The 25,838-nt window shown below is 53.8% G+C and overlaps 1 protein-coding gene across 3 annotated transcripts in view; it reads left to right on the top strand.

Annotated features, from left to right (window-relative positions):
* Positions 1 to 25,838, top strand: part of RIN3 (Ras and Rab interactor 3) — a 104,483-nt gene that overhangs the window by 71,092 nt on the left and 7,553 nt on the right. The window contains exons 5-10 of one of the 3 annotated variants that reach the window (XM_074365111.1): positions 1,401 to 1,492; positions 8,580 to 10,145; positions 12,102 to 12,410; positions 16,540 to 16,648; positions 17,139 to 17,250; positions 23,840 to 23,971. In XM_074365111.1, coding sequence (XP_074221212.1) covers positions 1,401 to 1,492; positions 8,580 to 10,145; positions 12,102 to 12,410; positions 16,540 to 16,648; positions 17,139 to 17,250; positions 23,840 to 23,935 — 2,284 coding nt within the window. In that variant the 3' untranslated portion in view covers positions 23,936 to 23,971. The remainder of the gene's footprint in view (positions 1 to 1,400; positions 1,493 to 8,579; positions 10,146 to 12,101; positions 12,411 to 16,539; positions 16,649 to 17,138; positions 17,251 to 23,839; positions 23,972 to 25,838) is intronic. The other 2 variants (XR_012507414.1, XM_074365110.1) reach the window with 2 other exon arrangements.

Below are 25,838 nucleotides of genomic sequence, written 5' to 3'. Positions count from 1 at the left end.
GCCTCAGATTCTCAGAATCACACAACCACGACAATGAAGGAAGGTAAAAAGGTCAGCTGGCCAACCCCCACCCCATTGACAGTGGAGAAGCTGAAGGCCACGCCTCAGAAACTCAGAAAAAAAAGCCCAGAATCTTCTGCCACCTTCCCTTATGCTGCTGTTCCATAAACAGGGTGTTTTCCCCATGAAATCACTTCCCACGAGGGGGTGGGGACACCCCGAGAAGTGGCAAGGGCTGTGCTGATGAGCAGGGTTGGTCTGGGAGGCTCGCTGCCGGCCCATCCCAGTGCTCTCTGCCCTGCTCTCCCAAGCCAGTTCCTGAAGTTCAGGTGGGCCCACTCAGTAAGTACTCACTGAGCCTCTGTGGGGTGTGCTAAACACGTGGGCGCAGCGGAGGCCTGCAGAGCTGCCCGCTCCCTCCAGCAACAACAGGGTGCACATGCAGTTAACAGGGAGGAGACGAAGGGTGCATGCAGTACAGACAGTAAGGTCGTGAAGAGCCCCAGGGACACATGGGCGTCACAGAAGGCTGTCAGTGCACATGGATGGGTGGGATTTCAATGACTGGAATCGGGGTTCGGGGGGAAGGTGATAGAGCTGGGAATATGGCTGGAAGAGGGGGTCAGGGTCAGGCTGAGACATAGAATTGGGCACAGCCGTCCTGGGCCCCAGCAGTGCCACACTCCCCTCCCGGCCCAACGAAACAGCCCGGGGCTGGAAGTCAGGAGGCCCGGGGCTCAGCACACTCTGCCCTCGGCCCACTGTGTGGCCTGGACATCTTCCTTTCCCTCTCTGGGCCTCATCTGTACAGTAAAGAGGGAGGGCATCTAGGTCTCTCTTGGGAGGTCTCTGGAAAGACTTCCCTGTTCTCCATGCAGACCAGCAGATCGGTCTGGCTGACTGTGTTGTCAGGGATACCTACATGCTCACCAGGGAAGCCTGACTGTGTGCTCACTGGGCATGTCTGACTGTGCTCGCTGGGGTTGTCCGTGGGCTCTCTGGGGAAGCCTGACTGTGCTCTCTCTGCACATCTCAGTGTGGAGCAGTGAGGGTCAGAGGGCTAGAGGGGATGGGCCACCGGCTTTACCCAGAAGAGCACCTTTAGAGGAAGCTTCCTGGACTTCCCGGGGCCAGGAAAACTGGGGAAAGGTCACGACCCTGCCCACTGCCATCTCTGGGTCCAGTGCAGGCACAGGACCTGGATCTGACTGGCTGCCCACTCAGCCTCAGGGCTCCGCTCCTTGGCCGCAGGGAAGTTTGCAGTCTGCATGGAGACTCCAGCAGCGGGGGGCCGCCGGGGTTCTCCCTGTATGGGTTGTGGGTTTAGGGGCAGTGAGGGCCAGGAATGGACACACAGATCCCTCCCTGGACATGACTTCCGACCCCTCATGTCTCCACAGAGATTTACTGCCCTTCACGCTGCGGTTGCCCCAGGCCATCCTTGAGGCTAGCAGCTCCTCGGACCTCGAGACCATCTCCAGCCTGGGCCTGGGTAAGTTCCCTCCAGGGTCAGGGAAGGTGGCCGGGCTTTAGGAAATGGGACCCAAGAACTGTTCTCGCTGACCACCTGGGCAGAGGAATGGCCCCTCAGGCTGAGCCGAAGCTGGATCTGGAGTCCCAGCTCCCACAGGACCACCCGCACCCCAGGAAGCTCAGCCCTGGGAGCAGGGACACTCTTCCACTTTTCAAAGTGGTGCCTTTTACCAGATGCCCAGGAGGTCTGAGCCTCAGCCTGGCTGGGTCTGAGGGAGCTGGGGCTGACTGGGGCTCACGTGGGCTGACCTGGTGCCAGGGAGCGGCTCGGGAGATGCTGAACCAAACACCAGGGTCCTTCTCAGTGGTGGCCAGAGAGTTGAGTGCCAGCAGCCACCACAGCCCTGGCCCCCAGCCCCGCTTTCATCAGAAGGAAAAGCAGCATGAGTGTGATAAACAGGAGGGTGCCTCCCGCCCACCCCTGTCCCGTTGGCCTGCATCCCCCAACCACCTGCCTCTGAGCATACCCCCCCACCCCTCTTACCTTTGGAGGGGTGAGGGGGAGGAGACGAAAAGACAAGACGATTTCTGCTCTCAGTCCTTCCACATAGTAGTAAGAGGAGCTCACACTTACCAGGCCCGTTCATGCAATGGGCTTCACTGAGCCAGCGCTGACCTCTGACTCAGCCTCTCCATGCTGGCCCTCGAGGAGCCCAAGTTTACCAAGTCTGGAGCCCCCAGGAAGCCAGACCAGCCGCCTCTGCTGGGCCCCGCATCCTGGGCAGAGGCCAGGCTGCGTGAGGAGCAAAGCACTTAATGTCTTTATCAAGACTAAACCACACAGGGAACAGAGCCAGTATTTTATAACTTTAAACGGAGTCTAATCTATGAGAATTTTGAATCACTGCATTGTACACCTGGAACTACTGTAATATTGTAAATCAGCTATACCTCAGTACAAAAACAGTCTCAGCCATACCCAGAAACCCGCGCTACACACGGCTGAGCACAGTGCCTGGAACATAACAGGATGTTTTCGCCAGTGCTGGTCCAGTGGAAGAAAGGGTGACCCTGAGCGCTCAGGGCAGGACCAGGGCACAGAGGAAGTTAGAGGCAGACCTGGGATCAGAGAAGATCCCCACCCCTGGTTCCCAGACCAGCCACTGCCCCCCACCCAGAGGGGCCTCTGGACAGCAGTGTAAGCAGTGCCCCAAGGTGGCTCGTGGTCAAAGACCAGGGAGTAGGAGGAGTCGGGCCCTTGGATGTCACTGCTGAATGAGCACTGACTGTGACCCAGCTTCTGCACCTGCATTGAGCCATCAGGTCTCCAAACAACCCTATAAAGTAAGTGTTTATTACTGTGATCACACTTTATGGCAGAGGAAGTCGAGGCATGAGAGACTGAATAACGTGTCTCAGGGTCCGTGGTGCACTGGGCAGTGTGGCTCCGGCACCTAGCCACTACCTCGTGCTGCCCCTGAACTCTTCATCCAGGCTCTCGTAGGTCGGCTTTACACCGTGTATAAACTTCAGGGCCAGTTTTCAGTTTATGTTGGGAATAAACACTGAACTTGGCCCCTAGAGATTCTTGTGGTTGGGCTCTTACCCTCCCAGAAGCTTGGATGTGGGCTGAGTGACAGTCTCGTAAGTCACGTAGTCCCAAAGACACCCCTCCTGAGGCCTAAAACGGCATGGGTGACACTCCTTGGCGCACACTTGGCAGTGTCTTGTGTAATCCTCATTTTATGGATAGAAAATCAAATCTTAGCACAGCTGAGAAACTTGTTCAAGGTGCTCCAGGCAGGAAAGAATAAAGCTGGGATATGCACCGAGGGCTTTCTGCTGCCCAGCAGGGGCACTCCGCTGCCCCTTGGCTGTAACTCTGACCTTCTCTGTTTTTGCAAGAGTCAGTGGCCAGGTTTGAGTCCAAGTTGGGAGAGTAAGTGAGACGCGTGAGCTCCTTCTGGGGAGGCTTGCCTCTGAGAGAAGGGTCAGTTTGCTGCAGCCCGTGCCTCACTGTGGGTGGGTTGAGTCAGGTGTCCCTGGGACCCGCTGCCCTGAGGCCCCAAAGGTTCTCACCTTGAGGAGGGGAGGGGGCTGCCCCTAAGCCCTAGGAACATGCTGTATGTAAGACAGGCTGCTTCTCTTGGGAGAACCACATAGACAGACAAGCCCTTCTGTCCTGGGAGAGCTTGCCTCGGGCACGTTGAGGAAGTGGAGGAGCGAGATGGCCAGCTGGGATGCCAATGACCGTGCAGATTGTCAGCAGTCACTTCCCTGAAAGGGGGATTTAAATGAAACCTGAGTACACTGCAGCTTAGGAACCAGAGGGCTCTGATCCAACCTGGTGTCCCCACGTGCTGAAGAATGTCCAGTGAGGCGCATCAGAAGAGTTTTTCCTTGGTGCCAAGGAAGGGTTTACTTTTCAGTCCATCCCCAGAATGGATGGAGACCCGGAGCTGGAAGGGCACGTCCTGCAGAGGCCAGAGGCCTTGGTTCTGAGACGGGCAGACCTCGCCAACCTTCACCTGTGGTCGTGATGATCAGTGTGCTAGGAGCCCAGCAGTTGCCAAGGATTCAGACATACCAAGCTTTGTGTCTAGCACGTCCCACATTGTTCTAGGCAAGGTGCTTTTGTGGCAAAGAAGTGAAACCCACCCAAATGAGCATAGGTAAAAGAGGATTTAGTGAAAGGACACTGGGGAGTCTCCATGATTTGGAGCAGAAGGTCAGCCAGGCTTTGCAGGCAGCAGAAGCTGCTCTCTGCACACAGCTCAGCCTCCTCGTTAAGCCCCGTTTCTGGGTCCCGACTCGTCCGCCGGCCAGGCGCTGACTCCTAACCCCGATCCCCACCTGATGATCTTGCAATTGAAGTAAGTTTCTGAGACATATGTGTTTCCTATCACTCCTGTCAGCAATTTTCTTTTTCTGGCCTTCTACTCACTTTTTACAGAAAGACTAGAATATCATAAGTACCCAAGTCATTGCACAAGCCCTGCCGTTCAGCCGCGGTGATGTTGCTGAAACGGAGCCACTGACCTGCAGACTCAGCACCACGTGATGGCCCAGAACGTTTGCTTGTGAGCTGAGATAAGAAAGTCTGAATTTGACCTTGGAAAAGCCAGCGTTCGAAAGGGCAGGCTACATAGGTATAATGTCGGGGCCACTAGGCCAACACAGAGCTGTTCAGCATGCAACTGGACGCAGTCGATCCCAAGTGCAAAAGGCATCTAGGAGAAGCGGTGAATAGGGGGTAGATTTGCGGGGGTTCTCAGACATGTTTGCAGTGTATGTCTGTTCAATATTTTATAAATATGTTTAGAAAAAGCATATGTTCTATAGCTCCTCCAAGTTTGCATGTGATTTGCCTTTTCCTTCCTGTTGTAAATGAGAATTTTCCTAGTTATTGAAAAGTCCAGTTTGGGTGATTGTCCAATAGCCCGTCTTTGGGAATGCCACAAAACCATTCACTCACTGATCTCCTCAGACTTTCTGGCTGTTTCCATGGCGTCTGGAATACTCAGCTGCACTTACCCATCCTCTCTCTGTCAGGCCACTAGCCCAGGGCTCCTCAAGTGTGAGACCTTGGTCGCCTTTGCTCTCAGTGTCTGCAGCCCAGCACCTGGGCCAGCCCAGGCCCTCTGAGGATTGTAGGAGTGGACACCTGGAAGGCGGCATCCCCAGCCGAGACGGAGGCCGCAGGGCCAGCACCACGTCTGCCTCAGTCCGAGGGCGGCGCAGGGCAGTGAAGGTGTGGGCCCCGAAGGGACCACTGAGCTTGGCTCAGTGCCATTGGGCACAGATGCCCACAGCCTTGCCAACCGCTAGGATTGCACGACAAGTTTCCGCTTCTCCTTGGCATTCTGTAGGCTGCAGAGAAAGTTACCTAGTTCCTTTTTTTTTTTTTTTAAAGCATAAAGACCTGCATCACTGCTGAGTTCCCTAATAGGCCCCCAGACCCCAGGGTGCAGCTCCTCGAGTCCCAGCTTCCCCCACCCCTCAGAGCCTCATTTGCTCTGGGGTGTCTGCTCTGCTGGGTGCAGCCCCCAGGCCCGTCTTAGGGGCAGGGCAGCAGTTCCTGGTCACCCAGACCCCGGGCCCATTTCCCTGAACCGCGCTGTCTGTTCCGCTCTTGTAGGAATCCCAGTCTGAGAGGTGGAAAAATGTGTTCTTTTCTGAGCATGATGGACCCACCCTGCTATCCTGAGGCGGGCTCTCTGGCTGGTGGCCCATCACTTGTGGAGCTCCTTGACCTCCTTGTGGCCTCCCTCCTCTCATTTTCTCCCTTCTTCACGTCTGGTCTTTAGACATCTCCCCATGGTTCAGGCTGAAACCAGAGAAGTACATCTGCAGGGATGGTCTCTTCAGTCAGCGTGCACACCGGGGCCGGGGGGGCCCAGGGGAGAGTAGGTGAGGCCTGGATGGGGTGGGAAGTCTCCGCCAGAGTGGAGCCGTTTGACCTGAGCCTTGAAGGATGAGTAGGAGTTTGCCAGGTGGAGAGGGTGGGAAAAGCATTCCAAGCAGAGGGAATGGAACTAGCTGAGACCTGAGGGTGGAGCAGCCGGTGGCATGTTCAGGAAGAAGTGGGCAGTGGAGAGACTGGGGTGGAGAATCAGTTAGTGATGCTGGAAAGGATGTACAGGGCCAAATCCCACAGGCCTTGAATGCCAAGCTAAAGGGTTGGAAGTGATTCTGAACACACAGCAATCAAGGGCCTACCATATGCCCCGCATGGTGGCAGGAGTAAAATTGGACTGGGGACACGGGGTAGGGGGTGGGCAGAGACAGGCTGTGGCCTTGATCTAGGTGAGCAATAATGGGAGTGTCCAGGCGTGCCTGGGCAGCTCTGTTGATCGTCTACCCTGTGACTTCCATCTTCACCCAGGTAAAGGGTCATATGGGAACTTGGAGGTGAGCCTCGGGGGCCTCAGCTCACCTATGGACTGCTGCCCAGTCACCTTTAAGTCAAACTGACTGCCTGCTGCTCCTTGCTAGGAAAACATCCAAGGAGACCATTTCTGGGGGCATGTGTAGACAGGACACCATGCTTCACATGCTCACTCCCTGGGGCCACAACGTCTATGTGCTCGGTACGAAGCACCAGGGAGAGTGGACTGGTCCTGGAGGAAAGCAAAGCACAGGGCCCAGGCAGCTGTGAAGAACAGCCCACTTGGAAGGTGGGAGAGCCTGGAGACGTACCACCCCATGCCAGGCACTCCGTGTCCTTGGGTGGTGGCTGGGCTGTGTACAGAGCCTCACAGATTGGAAAGAGTCACGGGAAAGTTTGTCATCCTTGTTACTGTGGAGACAGGTGGCCACAATCCTCAGGCTTCCAGACATGGGGTCTCTGCCCAGGACAAGGGTGAACCATGAGCCCCGTTCTCATCCCCTGTAGTGGCCCCACCTCGGAGGGGATGGACACATGGCTCAATTCCAGTCAGTTTCTCGGCATCCCCACTGTCACTTTGCCACTTTGATCAGGTTTGTGACCCCCTGGCCAGCAAGGTGGCAAACACCCACACCCCTGTGCCCATCCCTTAGTGGGGCCCCGTACATGCACACACACATACACATGCCCACACTCAGGGCTCCCTCCTCCTTCTTGCAATGTCTCCTTTCTTTCAATGTCAAGAGGCTGTTGTGTTCTTACCACATCCCCAGTTCTGGGGTGCTTGCCACCCCACCACTCACTCACCCCAGGAGAGCAACCCAGATGGGAAGTGTCGCAAGTTCCTATGAAGGAAAGTCACGTAACCCAGTGGCCGAGCACACGGGCGTTAGAACTAGTCTGACCTAGTTCAGATCCCAGCTCTTTCGCTTGCTGACTCGGTGGCCTTGGGCCAGTTCTTTAATCTCTCTGGTCTCTTATCTTCATCTGTAACATGGGGACAGCATGAGGACTTACACCAAAGGCCTGTGGTCAGGGATCCGTGAGATGTCCATGCAGAGCGAGGCGCCCACACAGCTGGAGCTCCACGCATGTTTGTTCCTCTTATTGTCTGTGATGTTAGTTTTGGTAGTTTTCTTACTGATGACTCCCTCCTAGAAGTGAGGAGCTCTGGGTGAGAGGCTGGAGGCCGGGTCCCATCATTAACAAGGAATTCGTACTGTCAACCTCTAAAATTAACAGGTTGAACAAGACCTGGGTCCTGTGCTCCTCTCCGGGAGATGCTGCTTGAGTGAGCTGTGTGGCCTGCCAGCCAACTGAAACTGTCCTCAAAATGTGCCCCTGTGCCCTTTGTGGGGTGTCCTGAGCTTCTGTCTCATTCTCTGTAGGGCTTGGTACCCAGAGGGCAAGAACCCCTGAGCTGGTCGACCGCCAGTGCCCTTTCAGCTTGGCCCTTCCATGCCCCTTACCCAGGACAAGCCTGGCGCTGACCAACAGTGCCTGGAGAGGGACAGGCCTGCTTTGGTGGCCACAGCCAGGGGCTGAGTCAAGAGACAGTTACATGCTGGAACTTAGCTCAGCAGTGCGGGGCTGCACTCAGATTGCTGGGGGCGTGCGGCAGCTTCCTATTTTAACACCCGGATTGACCAGAGAATCACTGCAGCGGGAAAGCATTCCTCACTTAGATGGGCAGGTCTGAGCTCACTGGCCACAATCCATAGGCTTGTTCCTCCTGCTGTGACAACCATGGTGGCCAAAACAGGCCCAAAGCGCCTTCCCTGTTGGGACCTCCATTCTAGATACGACTAGACTGAGGCCTGGAAAGGTCCAGTGACCTGCTCCAGGGCGCCCAGCTGGTCAGCTGCGGAACCTCAGGACCCCTCCGTGTCCACAGGTGCCTGCATCCCGGGTCGTTGGTGCCCTCCATGGTGGGTTGTCACACTCCAGGAGACAGAACTGGAGCTGAGCCTGTCACCACCTCTGTCCTGGCTCCACCCTGGCACTGCTAGGGAGGATGGCCCGGGGCTTCCCCTCTCGAGGCAGGAAGTGGTGGGAGAGGCTTAAAACAGTCCAAAAGGGGAAAACAACCCTCAGTGCAGTGAAGCAAATGCTGTGACAGCCCTCCCTCTGGCCTGCCTCCACCCAGCCCACAAATATTACCCCCGCCAGGCAGGGGGCCCGGCTTCAGGACTGACAGCCTCTCCCTCTCTCATCACAGGCTTCTGGGACTCCTCGCTGAACCCCTGGCGAGGAGGCGGGAGCCCAGTGGAGCGCCCAAAAGACCCAGCGCCCGGAACACCCCCAGCCTCCAGCCTCAGGGCCGCGGCTCCATACGAGAAGAGCTCCTATGAAATCGAGCTGTCCATAGGAAGCGGCCTCTGGTTTGTGAATCCAGTCTTCATCGAGGACTGTGGCAGCGCCCCGCCGCCCGACCAGCCACCCCCTGGAAGCTGCCCCTCGCTCCCGTCGCCCCCCACCTCTGACGCTACCTCACCCACCTCCAGGTGGGCCCCTCGCCGCCCAGCGCCCCCTCCCCCAGTGCTCCCTCATCAGTCTCCTGGCTCCACCCAGCCTCCTCCACCCCCTGCTCCTGTTCTGGCCTGCCCTTTGCCCAGTTCTCCCCCAGTGGCTGCTCCCCCGCCTCTAGAGGCCCTTCCTCCTGCACCTCCAGCATCTGCTCCCGACTTTGCACCCCATGCCCCAGGCCCCCCAGACCATCCAAACCAGCCACCCATGACAGCCTGCGAGAGGCTCCCACGCCCCCTTGCAGGCCTGGGCCCCCTCAGGGAGGAAGAGAGCAAGGTGGGGGCAGCCCTCACCCCCTTGCAGGCCTCCACCCCTCCAGTGCCCACGAAGAAGAGCCTCCCCGCTGTTCCTCCCAGACGTCGCATCTCTGAGAAGGTGTCCCTGGAGGACCAGAGTGCAGGGAAGGTGGACAGGGGGGCGGCGGCAGAGGGGGACGCGCTGGGTCTTTCCAGGTCATCCCCGCTCAGCCTGCACCTGCAGGGGACCTCAGACAGCCCTGGCAACAGTCCTCAGAGGACCGCAGAGCAAGGCCAGGAAGCAGTGGCCAAAGCCAGCGAACTGGGCAGCATGCCAGAGCCTCCGAGGAAGATCCGACAAGCCCCAGTCCCACCCCCGAGGAAGAAGCGGATCTCCCGGCAGCTGGCCTCGGTCCTCCCAACTCCCTTGGAGAGCGCCGAGGTTTCTGCGGAGGGGGTAGCCCCAGAGAACCCCACGCCTGGTCCACCCAGAAACAGCCAAGGCCCTGCCTCCCCTACCAGGACTCAGAGCCCACATGCCCGGGTGGGGGCCCGACCTCAGAGCACCCCAGAGTTCAAGGGCTCCCTGGCCTCCCTCTCGGACAGCTTGGGAGCGCCCGCCTCGGCCACAGACCAGGACTCCTACTCCACCAGCAGCACAGAGGAGGAGCTGGAGCAGTTCAGCAGCCCCGGTGTGAAGAAGAAATCCTCTATGATCCTGGGCAAGGCGCGCCACCGCCTGAGCTTCGTGAGCTTCAGCAGCGTCTTCAACGCCTTCCTCTCCAACAACCGCAAGCTGTACAAGAAGGTGGTGGAGCTGGCCCAGGACAAGGCCTCGTACTTCGGCAACCTGGTGCAGGACTACAAAGTGTACAGCCTGGAGATGATGGTGCACCAGACTTCCAGCACCGAGATGCTGCAGGAGATCCGCACCATGATGACCCAGCTCAAGAGCTACCTGCTGCAGAGCACCGAGCTCAAGGCCCTGGTGGACCCCGCCCTGCACTCTGAGGAGGAACTAGGTCGGTCCCCGTCCCCAGCAGGGCCTGGGAGTGGGCGGGAGCCCGGGATAATCCCAAACAATCCCCCCTTTCCAGGAACCAACCCCTCTGCTGTTCTGCCTCTCAGTTCCAAGTTTGGCCATGTGCCCAGTTAGATGGCAGAAGAACCTCAACCACCTAAGAGCTGGGCTGAACCCCACCCTCAGGATGCTTCTGGTTTTATTAGGGAGCCAAGTCACCAGGAGCAATTAGCAGCAGCAGAACTACTAACGCGTGGCTGCTGAGAGCCAGAGGCAGGCTCTGCAGGAGATCTGGTGGGGGCTTCAGAGGTGGAGGGACTCTAGAGGGCATGGTCTCTCTTAATTTGTAGATGAAGTAAAAGGTCTTGGAAGGAGAAAGGACTTGGCCAAGGTCACATAGGAGCTAGGGGTTGTGGGGAAGCTGACTGCAGGTCCCTGCCTGCAGGTCACCAGGCCTCTAGCTGCAGAGGCTCTGAGAGCCTGGAAGGAAGGCCAAGAGTGGGGTGAGAGACAAGGGCACCATGTGTTCTCCTGTTGAAGAGGCTGGAGAAATAAACAGGAAGAGGGAGACAGCAGGATGAGGACCCTCGGATGAGGATCCAAGCCTGCCAGGACCAGCCCCAAACCCAGACATGGGCCAACCCTAGGACTGCGTGGCAGGGGAGGGTTATCCGGGCCTATGCTGAGGCTCAGCTATGGGACACAAGCCCCTCCCTCACCTTCCAGGGATAGGGCAGGTGTCTCCTTCCAGGGACAGGACTTGGGACCTCTTCTACTGGGCTAATAGCTAAGACCTTCCCCTGGGGATCAGGTAGAGCCAAAAGGACTTTCCAAGAATATTTCCCTACTGTCAACCAAATCTGAACATTGCCTTGGTGTCAAACTGACATGGGTTCAAATCCTTATTCAGCCCCCAGCTAGCTGTGTGACCCACACCAGCAGAGCCTGAATGGGTCCATCTGTCGAGTAGGGATAATGGTGTGTTTGTTGCAGAGTTGCTTTGAGATCAAAGATGACTAACTCTTCGTTCTGCTAGCTGATCAGTACATCTCTCAGATAAGATGACATTCAAACAGAAAGGAATAAGCCACGTGACTAGCCATATGAATTTCTCCAGGCAAAGGGAATAGCAGGTGCAAAGGCCCTGAGGCAGCAGCAAGCCTGGCAGGTTGGCAGAGCAGCAAGAAGGTCAGGGTGGCTGGAGCAGCATAAGCACAATGAGCAAGCTTGGTGAAGAGTTAGAGAGGCCACAGGGACCAATCACAGACGGGGATTATAGGCCATGGGGAGAAGTTTGGCTTCTATTGTGCATTCAGTGTGAGCCATTACAGGGTTCTGAGCACAGGAAGGTGATGATCAGACATGGCATAACAGGATTATGCTGGTTGCTGTGTTGAGAATGGACTAAAAGAAGCCAGGGCAAGAGGCTACTAACATAACTCAGGCAAGAGATGATGATAGCCCAGGTCAAGGCAGTAGCGTAGAAGTGATGAGATGTCAGGTATTAGCTATACTGTATTCTTGAGACTACAGTCAGGTGGATTTGGGACTTGAAAGAGAGACATCAAGATTAACTCTTGCAAACATTTACTGAGCACCCATGCCCTCAAGGTAAAGCTGCACAGGTTTTGTACTGCACAACTCCCATGTAATTAGTGTCCTCTGAGGTTGTGTACTGGTAGGCAGCCCTGTGAGAGTGTAATCTGTGCCACACCCTGTGAAAAGCCTTAGGATACCATGTATGGGTCCCAGGGGCTTCTGTGCCCTTGGCGGTGCGGCTTTCTGCAGAATGTGCTATGGTGTCTCATGTGTTAGACTGTGGGGTGTATCTGCCAGGGCTGGATAGCCTTCCAGGGACCAGGGATGGGGGATAGCCATGCTGTTGGGCAACAAGACCTGAGGGCAGGACCCCTGCAGCTGCTTCTTTCTTCACCCTCCTTTTCTCGCCCACCTGCAGAAGCCATTGTGGAGTCTGCCTTGTACAAGTGTGTCCTGAAGCCCCTGAAGGAAGCCATCAACTCGTGCCTGCGTGAGATCCACAGCAAGGATGGCTCACTGCAGCAGCTCAAGGAGAACCAGCTGGTGATCCTGGCTACCACCACCACCGACCTGGGCGTGACCACCAGCGTGCCGGAGGTGCCCATCATGGAGAAGATCCTGCAGAAGTTCGCCAGCATGCACAAGGCCTACTCGCCCGAGAAGAAGATCTCCATCCTGCTCAAGACCTGTAAGCTCATCTATGACTCCATGGCTCTCGGCAACCCAGGTAGGAGGGCAGCCGGGAGGGGCCTGGGCTGGGGGGTGGGGGCTCTCTCTATATGGGTCTGTGACCCCTTCCCCTCCAGAGCCCTGGGAAGGCACTAGAGAAGCCTCCCCAGATTCAGAGGCCTGCTGGGGCAGGAGTAGGCACAGTAGGGGTGGAACTCCTGGGCACCGTTTGGGGTTCCCTGAGGGCTGGGAGGAGGGCCAGGGTTGGCTGTCGCACTGGAAGCAAGCAGGGAACCCAGCCCAGGCTCTGCCTTTGTATGAATCAGGAAAAGGAGCTATATTCATTCCCTAGGGCTGGCGTGGAAAGTTCCACAAACTGGTGACAAACAACAGAAATGTATTGTCTTGCAGTTCTGGAGGCTGGCAGTTTGAGATCAAGGTTTCGGCAGGGTCACAGTCCCTCTAAAGGCTGCAGGGAAGGATGTGTTCCCGGCCCCTCTTCTGGCTTCTGGTAGTCCCTTGCCTGTGACAACCTCACTCCAACCTCCACGTGGTGTGCTCTCTGTGTGCATGTCTGTCTCCAAATTGCTCCTTTTTGTAAGAACACCAATCATGTTGGATTAGGGGCCCACCTACACCAGCATGACCTCATCTGAACTAAATGCATCTGCAATGACCCTATGTCCAAATAAGGTCATACTCTGAGGGCTAGGATTTCAACATGTGAATTTTGAAAGGACACAGTTCAACCCATAGTGGTCACGTAAGTCAGTTACAGAAGTCGGTGGGACAGTTTTGCTGATCTGGGCAGGTGTGCCTGAGCTTCGGTCCGGGGTCAGAGGAGGTTGTTGGGAAGCTGGCTGGGCTAGGATGGCCTTGCTCGTATGTGAGGTGATTGATTGGCTGTTGATTGGTCTGGAACTGGGGGGACTGGGCCAGGTGTTTCTCATCCTCCAGCAGGTTAGCCCGGGCTTGTGCCCACGGCAGTAGTTGGGGTCCAAGAGGGCAAGTGCAGCCTGCTAGGCTTCTTGGCCTGGGCTGGAACTGGCACAGCGCCACTCTGACATGTTTTACTGAGTTGTTTAGTCACAAGACTAACCCAGATTTCAGAAGTGAGGAACTAGACTTCCCTTCTTGATGAGAAGAACTTCAAAGACACATGGCAAGGGCTTCAGATGTAAGGAGGGAATCATTAGGACCATTTATAATCAGTTTACCACTGTGCTCCTCCAGGCAGACAAGAACAGGCATCACCGTGCCATGGTGCACACCTTAGTGAACAGAATGCTGGCTGGATTTCATCCCCTTATTACCCCTTCAGCTGGATGCCCTTGTGCAATAAGCAACCTGTGTAACTGTACATGACAACCATGGTAATGGACAGTGGAAGGATGGTTGCCTCTGTGGCCATACAGACTTGGGTTCAAATTCCTAAACTGTCCTTTACTACCTGTGTGACCTTGAATGATTTACTTAACCCTTTAAGACCCAGTTTCTTCATCTGAGGAAGCTATTTCACAAAGAGGCGAAACTAAGACCCCTAATGGTTCAGGAGACACACATGGTCACTTGGGAATATTGGAAACAATGTATGTAAAATGTCAGCCTCAGGGCACAGTAGGCTCAACCAATGGTAGCTGTCTTAGGGGAAGGGTTCTCCATCTGCCTGGGAGAAGAGCAGGCCAGCTTGGCCAACGGAAAGCACTTATTCGTGTATGATTAGAGGATGGTACAAAGTCCCTTCACCCTAGAAAAGCTCCCTCACAGACCTGGCACAAGCCACAACTCCAGGTTGGAATCACTCTTTTGGATTAAACTGACACGTGTCCAGCGGTCAATTATGGGAATGAATGTTTTTGCCCATATGCAGATACCATGCTGAGTTACAACTGCACATTAACCCTTTATCACAATATTGGAAATGTGCTTGGAAGAGAGAGGGTTGTAGCATAGATGGGATGTCGAAGTGGAGGGTTTTTTCATGGAGTGGAAGTTAGACTTGGAGACTGGGTGTCCTGTGCAGTCTGGAGCCCAGAGAACAGACCGGCATGTGAGCCCCGCAACTGAGCAACCTCCTCAAGCATCCCCAAGGAAGTAAGGCGGGGTCAGCGCACAGGCTGCACCACCCAGAGCTCTCAGAGTCAGACACACTCGCTCCCAGCGTGTGTAACCCTGGAAAGTGTCCACAAGCCCCCAGCAGGGATGTGGAGCTGAAGTGAAGTCCCCGTGGCGGCGTGGCAGCCCTCAGGGCGAGGCAGCCCCTGATCAGCAGCAGCCCTGGAGGAAGGCAGGCTCAGGGGTGTCCTGCATGGTGTGGAGCGGGAGCGGCAGTAAATGGGGAAAGAGCCAAAGCCCCACAGGACCCTTTGCTGGGAGCAGCCTCAGGGAGAAGACAGGTGGGCCTGGGACCTTGGAAGAATTTGGCAGAGAAAGATCCAGATTTCTGTCACAGCTGTAAGACTGTGTTCAGGTGACTTCAGTGCTCCGAGCCTGTTTCCCCCATGTGAAATTGGCACCATACCCACCTTGCGGGGCCATTGTGACATTTAGATGAGTCTGCAGTTTGCATCCAACCACACTTAATAGGGACAGTTACCTTCCCTGTTTGAACTGCTGATGTGGGCAGCCACTCTCCCTGCCAGGCCAGGCTCGGGGTAGTCAGGGCCAAGGGCTCTACGCTATCAAGAAGGCAGCTTTGGGCCCTAAAAGGGTGACTGCATCCTCAGTGAGTCCCCGTTTACTCAGGAGTCTTGAGATTCCTGCAGTTCTTATAAACATCCAGTGTTTTGGCATTAACTTCAAACACCATGAGTTTTGATAACAGTGAATTTACTGGCTAAAATCTTACCAGAGAGCAGGAAATGGGGGAAGGGAATGGCTAAATTGGAGGGAGAAGAAAGACAGTTGCCAGGCGGGCCCAGCCCAGGGCACAGCCTGTGAAAGACAGAGCAGAACAAGGCTGCTCGTAGTTTCCTTGTCCTTGGCCCTTGGTGGGGGAAGGGGTGGGGGGTGGGAGGAGGTGGGCATCTCTCTGCTGATTCAGAAGCCAGCTCCTGGCAGGAAGGCTCTGAGCCCAGAAAATCAGGGCCAGATCAGGGCTCCATGTGAAGATTCCTCACCAGGAACAAATGGGTTTCTCATCAAGAAAGAGACAGTGTGTTCCCTCCCACTGCTGAGTGAGCACTGACTGGTCTGTGAATCCAGTGGCTCCCAATCTCACCTCTGCCCTTAGGAGCTCAAGGCTGCCCCACTAGGAGCCTCAGCCTCTTCACCTGGGAGGAAGCAGTTTCTGCCCAGAAGAGGAGGGACTTGGGAGTTCATCCGAGGACCTGGGTTTGAGCCCCAACTCCAGTGCGGCAGCCTTGGGCTTGAGTCTCATGGGGCCTCTGTTTGTGCATAAAATGGGGATGACAAGACATGCCTCTCAGGTTGCCATGCAGGGCGTGGGAGAGCACGTAGGCCCCCTGGCTGATGTAGGCCCCCAAGGAGGTATTAACCTTCCAGAGCCTCAGTTTTCTCACTTAAAAACAGGCTAGGATCGGGGCTACTGCAAGGATCACATGGGACCAAACGTGTGCATGAGTGTCCAATAGACTTGAGGATGCAGGAACGGCTGCCTCCTCACCATGTTCCCAGAATCATGGAGGCTGAACCCACTCGGTGGTTTCCCAGCTGGGTTCCAGGAGGCACCCCAGGGGCCACCGGTGGGACCCTAAGCTGGACTTGACCCCAGACAACCCTGCTTGTCCCTCTTTTACACCCAGGGTTCCACCTGGGATTTTGTTTGAAAGAACCAGTTCTGCTGCTAAATTCTTGGGCTTTTTTTTTTTTTCCCAAACCTTACATTTGGAAATAATTTCAGAGTTCAAAAATTTCAAGACTCAAAACAGTGCATGAAAAGAGGTACGTCCACGTACCCTTTGTGGACTGTTAGTATCTTATCTCGTTTGCTTTATCATTTATATTCTGTCTCTACGCAAATGGAAGTTTTTCATGAATCATATGAGGCTGAGTTATATACATCTTGGCCCCTTACCCCTAAATACTTCTAAGAGCAGGGACATTCCATCGCACAACCACAGTTAAGTCTGCTTCATAAATTTACATCGGTACCATATTTTTCTCCATTCCACTGTCTGTATTGCAGGTTGTCTCTGATCTAACAGGGTTTTTTTTTTTTTTTTTAGCATTTCCTCCTCTAGTTCAGGATCCAGTCAAGGGTCGGGTATCGAATTTAGTTGTCTCCTTTAACCTGGAACATTGCAGCCTTTCTTTGCCTTTTATGAAGTGGATATGGTAAGGAATACAGGTTGCCCTCCCCGCCCCCATCTTTTTCTTTATAATGAAAGTTCCTCATTTTGTGTTTGTCAGATGTTTCCTCATGGTTAGACTGAGGTTAAGCATTTTCAGCCAGATCCCAAATGACTCTTAAACTCTCTTCTGACTTTGACATTCAGTGATCCTAGAACCGGGTCCTCTACCTCAGGCCTTCAGCTCACCTCCCCTCGCCCGATGCTTCCAGCGCTTCGCTACTCAAAGTGTGGTCCGCGGCCCTGCAGCCCCATGTGGGAAGCCTGGGAGCCACGAGCAACCCCCTGGAGGGCACAGCTGCAGCTTGGGCGCTGCCTACCTCTCTACCACTGAGCCCCTCTAAGCAGAGAATGGCCCTCCCCTCCCACCCCCACCTCCACCCACCCTGCTTCAGCCCCTCCTGTCCAAGGAGGAAGCTCCACCCTCCTGTCTCTCCTGTGGTGCGATCCTGGCAATAGTAACTGTGTCTTTGCAGCCTGGCTGCTGGCGGGACCTGCGGGGTTGAGAGGTTGAAGAGACCGTGGGAAAGGATGGAACTTGGAGACACAAGGCCTGAGTTAACTGGCCAGGCCCGCTTTTCCAGAAAGGTAGCTGTTGTTAATGCCCGTGATGCGAGTGGGCTGGGATTCAGAGCTAGAATTTCCTCACTCCAAAGCCTGTGCTTCCATCACTCTGCCAGGCCACCAGCCTGGAGACAGGTCCCAAGGGTCCCGAATCCCGATCACGTGCTTCCTCCACTGTGGCAGGTTTAGGGGCCTGTGTCAGGTGGAGTGGGTAGTTCACGGAGACAAATGGCTTTGAATAAACCTGGCCATCCATCCTGCAGCCAGGAGCAGACTGGGTTCCTCGTGAACTTCAGGAGACTTGGTGAGAGCAGTTAGAGTCGTCTCTCCTATTATTACTCTGACAAACAAGTTATTCCCACCTCTTCAGTGTCTCAGACCAGACATTCAGGGCTGACCCTACTGCTGGGGAGAAATAGCTTCAAGCTCAAGATCTCCTCCTTAAGATGGGCGGGGGAGACAGGAAGGAGGAATGCAGTGCATGCAAATGTGGGATTCTTCCTAAAAGAATACAAAGAATCTTCTTTTAACTTAGATAAAAAGCAGGCAACATCCGAGAGGGCAGTGGAGGCCAACAGGCTGCTTTTTTCCTCTTCCTTCAATAGTCTGTGTAGCTGGTTCAGGCAGGGACAGAGGCTGGGTGTTGGATGGGAGGAGGGAGCTTGAGGGAGACCCCAGGGCCATGGAACGACCCGCCTGCAACATTGACTGAGGGTAGACAGAACAGAGAGGGAGGTCAGACTGTTGGTTTTTTTAAATTTGTGTTAAAAAATCTGAACTGATTTCTAGTGACAAAAGTCACTAATGTTTATTGTTGAGAAAGATGATTAGTATTGTGCTGGACTTCTGGCTGGTCTTTTGAAATACATATAGACAAGTAGGTAAATAGATAATTAGTTAAGGAAATACTTTCTGCTGTAACAGATAAACCCTGCTATCTCTAACTCAAGTACAAATTGATTTCTCATTCATGTAAGTCCAACAGAATGGAGGAGGGTTGGGGAGGGGGTAGTTGTGGCTCTGCTCCCTGTAGTCATGCAGGGATTCAGGCCGAGGGAGGCTTTCTGAGTCCCTTGGGCATTGACATACAGGTGACAGAGAGAAAGACAGAGAGAACATATGGGCCATGCCTGGCAGGAAGCACCACCTTGTTTTTACGCCGCACAACAGAAATGGGGTTTGGGACCTCTGAGATGTGTTTGGAGGATTAGAAGACACGTTACCCTCTCTCCTTGTATAATAACCACGTCTACCATTTCTCACATGCCAATAACCCAGCAGGCACCATGTTAATTGCTTTCTGTCTGTCTTCTCCCTGAAACATCACAACCACTCCGTAAGACGTGGACACTATGTTATCCCCATTTTATAGCCAAGGAAACTGAGGCTCTGCAAGGTTAAGCAGCACAGGCTTGAGGTCATATCTGAGCAGGTGAGTAGTGGTCCTTGGACTTGGATCCAGGTCATCCTGGACCGCTGTGCCCTCCTGCTTTTCCAGGATGCCCTGGGGTCAGAGATGACCTCAGAGAGGCCAGATCCAGTCACAATGACCTCATACCTTTTCCAGCCAGGCTGGGACTTTTGGCTTTGGGTCTCTGAGCCCACAGCCTGAGTGGCCAACGGGCTTGTGGGCTGAGCTCTCCAAAGGGGAACCCAGGGAGCTGGAGTGATTTCCTCAGGGATGCGGTGACGCTCAAAGCAGAACTGAGACTTAAGCAGCATCTGCAAAAAGCACAAACAACCAGAAAGGGCAGCTTTGGGAAGCTCGGGGGAGCGAGGCGGGCTTCACATCTCACGGCAGCCACAAACTACAGGGAATCTCCCTTGGCGCCAGCTCTTGTGTCTGTGCTGCTGGGAATTCAGACCAGACATTAGTTTTCAAACTGGTTTCAGGGAACACTCAAGGGGCTGGGGACATCTTGCAAGGGGAAGAGGAGAGGAGGGGAAACAGCAGGCCAGCCCTGCTGTCCAACTCTGATCAACCAGAGAAGCCAAGTTCGTACAAAAGACCCCTTAACGAAAAGGCTTCCACTGCAAAAGCACATGTAAAACTTCCCGTTTTCAGTGGTGTCCGCCTCCTGCCATCCTGTGTTTTTAATCACAGAAATTCATTCATTCAGCAGTTCAGCATTTACTGACAATACGGATGTTAACAGGAAAGCCCAGTCCCTGTTTTTAGGATGGTCACAATTCAGGAGGAAGAGGAGAGCACTCAACAAGCGAGTCGTGCAGTGTGACAACTGACGTTCATCCGTTCATGCAGCAAGTATACTTACCAAACACCTACCACAGGCCCCGCACTGCTGAGGTCTTGAATATAGACAGTGAGCAAAAGAGAGTCCCTGCCTTCCTAAAGCTTTCACTCTAGTGGGCAGAAACAGGCAATGAACAATTAAACAAATATAAAATACATCCTCAGACACGAAACCTGCCACTAGAATGAATGAAACAGCCTCAGGGGCCTGGAGAGTGCGAAGGAGTTTGCTGTTCTGGGTTGGAAGGTAGGGGAAGCCTCTCTGAATTCATGTTTATTTGTTTTTCCATTCTGCAGTGACAGGGCCAGGAAAACCCATTTTCAGAGCAATGAACTCAGTTGGTGGGGAGTGGGGGTCTTGGGGTAAGTCTTCCTGGAGGAAGGACATGGCTTCAAGTGGGAATCGTGGTGGAGGACAAGGACCCAATGGATCATGATTGGAGCCTCGGCTGCCCCAGGACTGTTGCAATGGCCACCGCTTTCAGTCAGAGCCCAGGCAACAGGTTTGAAGGGGCAGTTATAAGATGATAGAGTCTTTCCTTTAGATCAGGGTCTGCAGGCCAACTCTGGCCCGACACCTGATTTTATAAATAATTCTTTCTGGAACAGCCATATCCATTCATTTGCACAGTGTCTATGGCTGCTTTTGTACAGAAGCTGAGTTGAATAGTTTAGACAGAGACCATGTGGCTGGCAGAACTAAAACATATTTATCTGGCCCTTTACAGAAAACAGTTTGCCAACCCCTCTTTTAGAAAATGCTTCCTGAAAGGCAGAACCTTATTTTTAATCCAGCCTCTCATTTGATGCTTACAACAGCCCCACGTAACAGACTGAGTGAGTTTTATCATTATCTTCAGTTTGCAGATGGGAGCACTGAGGCTCCACGTGAGTGTCTCAGATCACACAGCTAGGTAAGTGGTCAAGTCAGGGGCCTCCTGATCCAGTGTCCTCACAGCCTGGGGGACCCAGGTGTGCACATTTCAGCTTGTTTTTTATCAGAGCTCTTCTTCTCCAAATTCTCCCAGTTGGTGAAACATGCAAAATGCCCCCCAGCCACCCCTTTAAAATGTAATTGGCTCCCCCCAACATCTACAGATGGAAAACAGATGTGACTTTGGCAAAAAGGAAAGCAGGAATCTCCAGGAAATGCAGACTGCAGCCCAGCAGGGCTCTCACAGGCACAGCCTGATGGACGTGATCTCTGATCTATGCAAGGCAGATGTTCCCATCACAGGCGAATTATTTTGCAGCTGCGCCCATGCATCTCAGTGGTGCTGCCTCAGGCCCCTGTGTGTGCAAGGCTGAGCCCTGAGCCCTGAGCCGTGGGCTCCAGCCTTCACAGGAAGGAGAATGCATCCCTCACCATCCCTGGGATATTGCTGGGAGCCAGCACATTTAAGTGATGCTTAAGGTTTACATTTGTCCACAAATAGCTCTCAAGTCAGAGAGCCTGTGTGGGCCTTTCTCACCACATCAGGGAAGAAGGACCCAGATTCTAATCCCAGCTCCACTGCTGACCAGCCTTGAGACTTGGAGCAAATTTCTCCCATCAAGTGAGGTTGGGCTTGGTGAATCCAAGGCTGCTGGTGTGCTAAGTCAATGATGGTACTGGGAGCCCATCGTCTGCATCTCTTCCCCACTCCATGTTGGTAGCTTGAAGTTGGCCACTATGGAAATATATATGCCATGGAAATTAGCAAATGCTACAAATCAGAGCTTTTTATGTTTTTGGGAGAGTCAGTTGCTAAGCACTCCGAGCACACCACTGTCTGAGGCCCACAGTGGATCCTAGTATTCTAGACCTCAGCCCCAACCCTGGGCAGGACAGAGTGGTGCCTGGTCGGGGCACATGTGGGTCAGCTCAGCTCAGCTCTCTGTCAGTGTCCAACATCCCAAGCCCTGTGCTGGATACTGGGAAGGCAGTGATGGGGCAGAGGCTCAGAGAGGTTAAGTGACTTACCCAAGCTCACCCAGCCTCCATCACTACCTTCATGGAGCTCACAGCCCGAGGAAAAGGGCTGGCTCTGAAACAGTCACAGGTAAGGGAGGTGGAGCAGGAACCACCCAATTGTGGTTGAAGATGTGGGAGGATGAGGAGAAGTTAGTGAGGGAGAGGTTGAGAGGGCATCCCTGGCAGAGGGAACTGTGTGTGCGAAGGAGTGAAAGTGCCCGTGGATTCAGCCCTGATTCAGCACAGCAGGACATCACGTGGGAGTGTGATGGCGGCAGAATGTCGTTCTGAGTGGGAAGTGGTGATTCTGAGTTCTCTCTGATGGCAGAAGGACTCCTGGAGTCTCTGTAGAGGCGCATCTGAGGTTTTGCTGGGAGCTCAGCATTCACTCATTCATTCATTCGTTCACCCAGCACCACCTCCTGCGCCCTCTGCAGTGCAGCGATGTGTGTCCTGGGGAGACAGAGGGAAAGTGCTTGGAGGGACTGATGTGGGGTCTCGAGAGTCCCCTTCAGTGAGGTGGTTGAACACACGTGGTGGGAACCAAGGAGATGGGCCCCAGAGCCATCTGAGGGTCGCCAAGATTCTCCAGAAGAGCGTGGGGGAAAGATGCAAAGGGCAAAGCACTTGCCATCCCCACCTGGCACAGAGCCACCATCTGGAGGGCTTCTCTCCCCACCCCCCTCTCAGTCCTCAGACCTAGGGCCACAGCTGGACCATCCTTCTGGCTGAAAGCCACTGTCCCCTCAAGCAGGTTTTCCCAGCTTGGCACTACAGACATTTGGGAACTGAGTAATTCATGTTTACAAAGGGCTGTGCTGTGCACTGTCGGGTGTTTTAACAGCATCCCTGGCCTTGATGCCAGTAGCAAAAGTGACTTCAAACGGCCCCTGAAGGGCAAAATCACCCTGGTTGAGAACTACTGCTCAAAAGCAAATTAACTTGCCTGATCCTGTTCTTTGGTGAGTTATTGATACAATACCAAGAAAAAAATGATGGAATGCTTCTTGGAAGCAGAGTAAAAATTCAGTCAGCTCTAAGCCAAGGCATGAGTTATAGGTGAATTCCAAAAGGCACAGGACCGTTCCACATCCGTGCTGCCAGACACGCCTTGTTCCCTAATTCATAAATCAAATGAAAAATCTCCTGTGTGCCAGAATTCTAATAATTAAATTATCAACATGAAAAACAACTCCAAGCACAAAATAATATTTCCCTAGAAACTCTTTAGTCGTGCCTCAGGCTCATAAAGGTTTATGGAAGGCTCTCTCTAAAACTGACTAATTCTGTGCAGGGAGGGCACAGGAAACTTGAAACAAATCAGAGAACCTCAGAACACAGAGCTGGAATAAGAAAAAAGGATGTTCTTGCTTAGTGGGCATTTCTGTGGGGACAATGTAGGAGCGCTCCATGTAAATCACTTCACAGAATTCTCAGCAGAACCCCATAGGGTGTCAGGCTATATGTGTCAGTTTATATCTGACTAGAAATGCAGGCTCAGAGAGGTAAAGCAATTAGCCCAAGGTCACACAGCTGGTAAGGGGTGCGCTAGGACTCATATGAGGGTCTGGCTCTGCTTTTCAGTGGTGTATGTTACCAACCCCATCAGCCTATTCATTTTACGGGTGGAAAATGGAGGCTGCTTAGAAAGCAGAACATAGATGCCAATAATAGCTCAATTTTCCACTGCGCTTTACCAGCACCAAATCACTTTCACATTCTTCTTCTCATTTCATCCTCTTGAATACCCTGAAAGACCATCAGGGCATCTCTAAGGCCCACCTCCAAGTCCCTCCTTCCCCAAGGAATCTATTTCTGTCAAGAGGCTCTGAGCCCCATGAACATCTCCCACAAAAGCAGCAGAGATAAGTTATCTCTTTGAGAGAGATTTAACATTTAAAAAAAAAAAACAACCCTTGGGAAAGGGCACTGCTTAGGGAAAAAGAATGCAGGTTGGAGAGGGGAGCTTCAGACCTTGTAGTATCTGACTGAGGGAGAGCTTCTGTTTGGCAGGGGGAGAGGGAGGTGTGGTTAAAAGGAACGGGGAGCCTCCCCAGAAGACCTCAGTGGCAGACAGATAGCTGCTTCTGGGTGGGTCTGTGAATAAGTGTGCTGTGAGCATGACTGCCGAGTGGGCCACAAATGGCGTTGAAGGGGAAGAGCTGGGAAGGGGAAGGGGCCGGGCTTGCCTGCTCCGCAGAGGGCACCTTTCTCAGTTCCTTCTTCCTAAACCCGAACTGCGTCTTAGGCCTCCCGAAGAGGCTGATCCCAGGGTCGCCCCTGTCCTGGGAGGAAGCAGGAAGGTTCCTCTTCCAAGGGCAACCGTCCCCCACCCAGCGAACCGTTGTCCCCTTGCCCTGAGCAGAGCCTCACTCTCACCTCCTTCTGCCTCCTTTCTCTCCCAGGGAAGCCCTATGGAGCAGACGACTTCCTGCCTGTGCTCATGTATGTGCTGGCCCGCAGCAACCTCACGGAGATGCTTCTCAATGTGGAGTACATGATGGAGCTCATGGACCCCGCCCTGCAGCTAGGGGAGGGTGAGTCACCCACCAGCCTATCTCCAGACTCCCGGGGCCCATCTCCCACCCCAACCCCACCATGCCGGGGCCACGCTGGGCGGCCCAATAAGCACCTTCTGGGTGCCAGACTCCATTGAGTCCTGGAACACAACACAGTGCCTGATACAGCTCCTGTCCTGAGGAACCTCATAGATAAGCAGGAGAAGCTGGGCCTGTAAAGACACCATGTCACCGATGCTTGACAAGGGCTGGAATGGTGGGAGGCACAGAGGGTACAAGAGCACATTAATCAGGCTGTGCAATCAGGGAAGGCTTCCTGGAGGAGGTGATGCCTGAGCTGAGCATCAAAGGATAAATAGGAGCCAGTCAGATAAAGAGGGAGAAAGGCATTCTTCAAAGAGGGAACAGCAGTTGCTGACAATGTAAAAGATAAGGCTGAAGTGACGGGCAGTGCCCATGAGAAGGAGTCTGAGCAGGGAATAAGGGTCAGTTCTTAGACAGGGGTGGCCCTGGGGACTTTCAGCCCTCTGCTCATCCAGCCCTGGGCCAGGTACCCGTCAGTGGGAAGAGGTTAATGCTGTGGGCACAGGGCCATGCACTCCCCTGTAGGATGCTGGTGAGGGTGTAATTGGTCCCACCCTCACTTTCCCTTCCCTTTCCTCCTTCCCACCACTTCCTCCCACACGCTTAGCTTCAGCCACCCTCCGCCAAGAATCCCCAGCCAGTCCAGATATTGTTCTGAGAGAGCCCTGAGCTGCCCTCTGAGACATCATCCCCGAAAGATGGAGACAGAGAATCTCAGGCCCGGAGTGGCCCCTTTGGGTTTTGCGGTTCTTGAGATAAGCTGGCCCTCTTTGCATCTGTTGCATTTTTAGCCTATGTCCGTCTCTGGGGTGAGAAGATGACATGGCTCATTGTGTGAGTTCCTGGAAGCTCAGGGGAGCGTGTAAAGCCATGAAGGATTGACCTGGCCCCTCAGGTTGTTGTGGGGTCTTAGAAACAGTGTCCATGAGAACCCTTTGAGGGGTGGAAGGGTGAAGTGAGGTTGTGGGGCTTTGCAGATGCTCTGAGCTCTGGCTGGCTCTCTGGCAGTGGTCAGCCACGCCCTGGCGGCCCTGACTCCTACTCCATCCGCAGCCTGAGTCCTTGCTGCAGACGGGGCTCCAGGCCAGGCACAGTGGCCACAGGGAAAGGGCAGGGACATCCTTGGCCCAACTACCCTCTCCTTATGGACCTGAAGCGCCCCACCCCAATCCTGCCATGACCTCCTGGTATCTTTCTTCCTGTTCTCGAAGCCCACAGAGGGCTTAGGTGGGAAAGCTGAGGTTCTGCAGACAGGAGAGCTAGTCTGTTCTGGGCTACATTAAGTATTTTTTTATTGCAGTATATATAATTGGCTTACAATATTATGTTAGTTTCAGATATACAGCTAAGTGATTCAGTTATATATTTTTTTCAGGTTCTTTTCCTTTATAGGTTATTACAGGATATTAAATATAGTTCCCTGTGCTATACAATGTTTTCGTTGCCTGTCTATTTTATGTATAGACATACCTTAAACAGTTTTGAGACAAGCCAAGTACAAATAAAACTACATAAGGATCTTAAGCAGTTCACAGTTTCTGACCCAAAGCTGACTAAATACCCTGCAGCCTGCCTCTTTGAAAAGACTTAAGTAGTGGGAGATTCTGGCCCTCTGGGGAGATTTCTAAGGAATCTAATAGGATGTTTGCTGGAAGTAAAGACTCAGGGCAGAGCCTCGCACATCGCCCCTCCCAGCAGCATCAGACCCTGCTGGCGGCAGCTCTGAGGGCCAGAGGATAAACTTTCTGCCAAACTACACACGCTAGGAGGCAGGCTGGGTGGTGTGGGTGCCTCCTTTCCC

This window comes from Camelus bactrianus, chromosome 6, assembly GCF_048773025.1.
Source record: "Camelus bactrianus isolate YW-2024 breed Bactrian camel chromosome 6, ASM4877302v1, whole genome shotgun sequence".
Taxonomy (NCBI): Eukaryota; Metazoa; Chordata; class Mammalia; order Artiodactyla; family Camelidae; genus Camelus; species Camelus bactrianus.
Note: the sequence above shows the minus strand (reverse complement) of the source record. Positions and strands in the feature narration are given on the sequence as shown.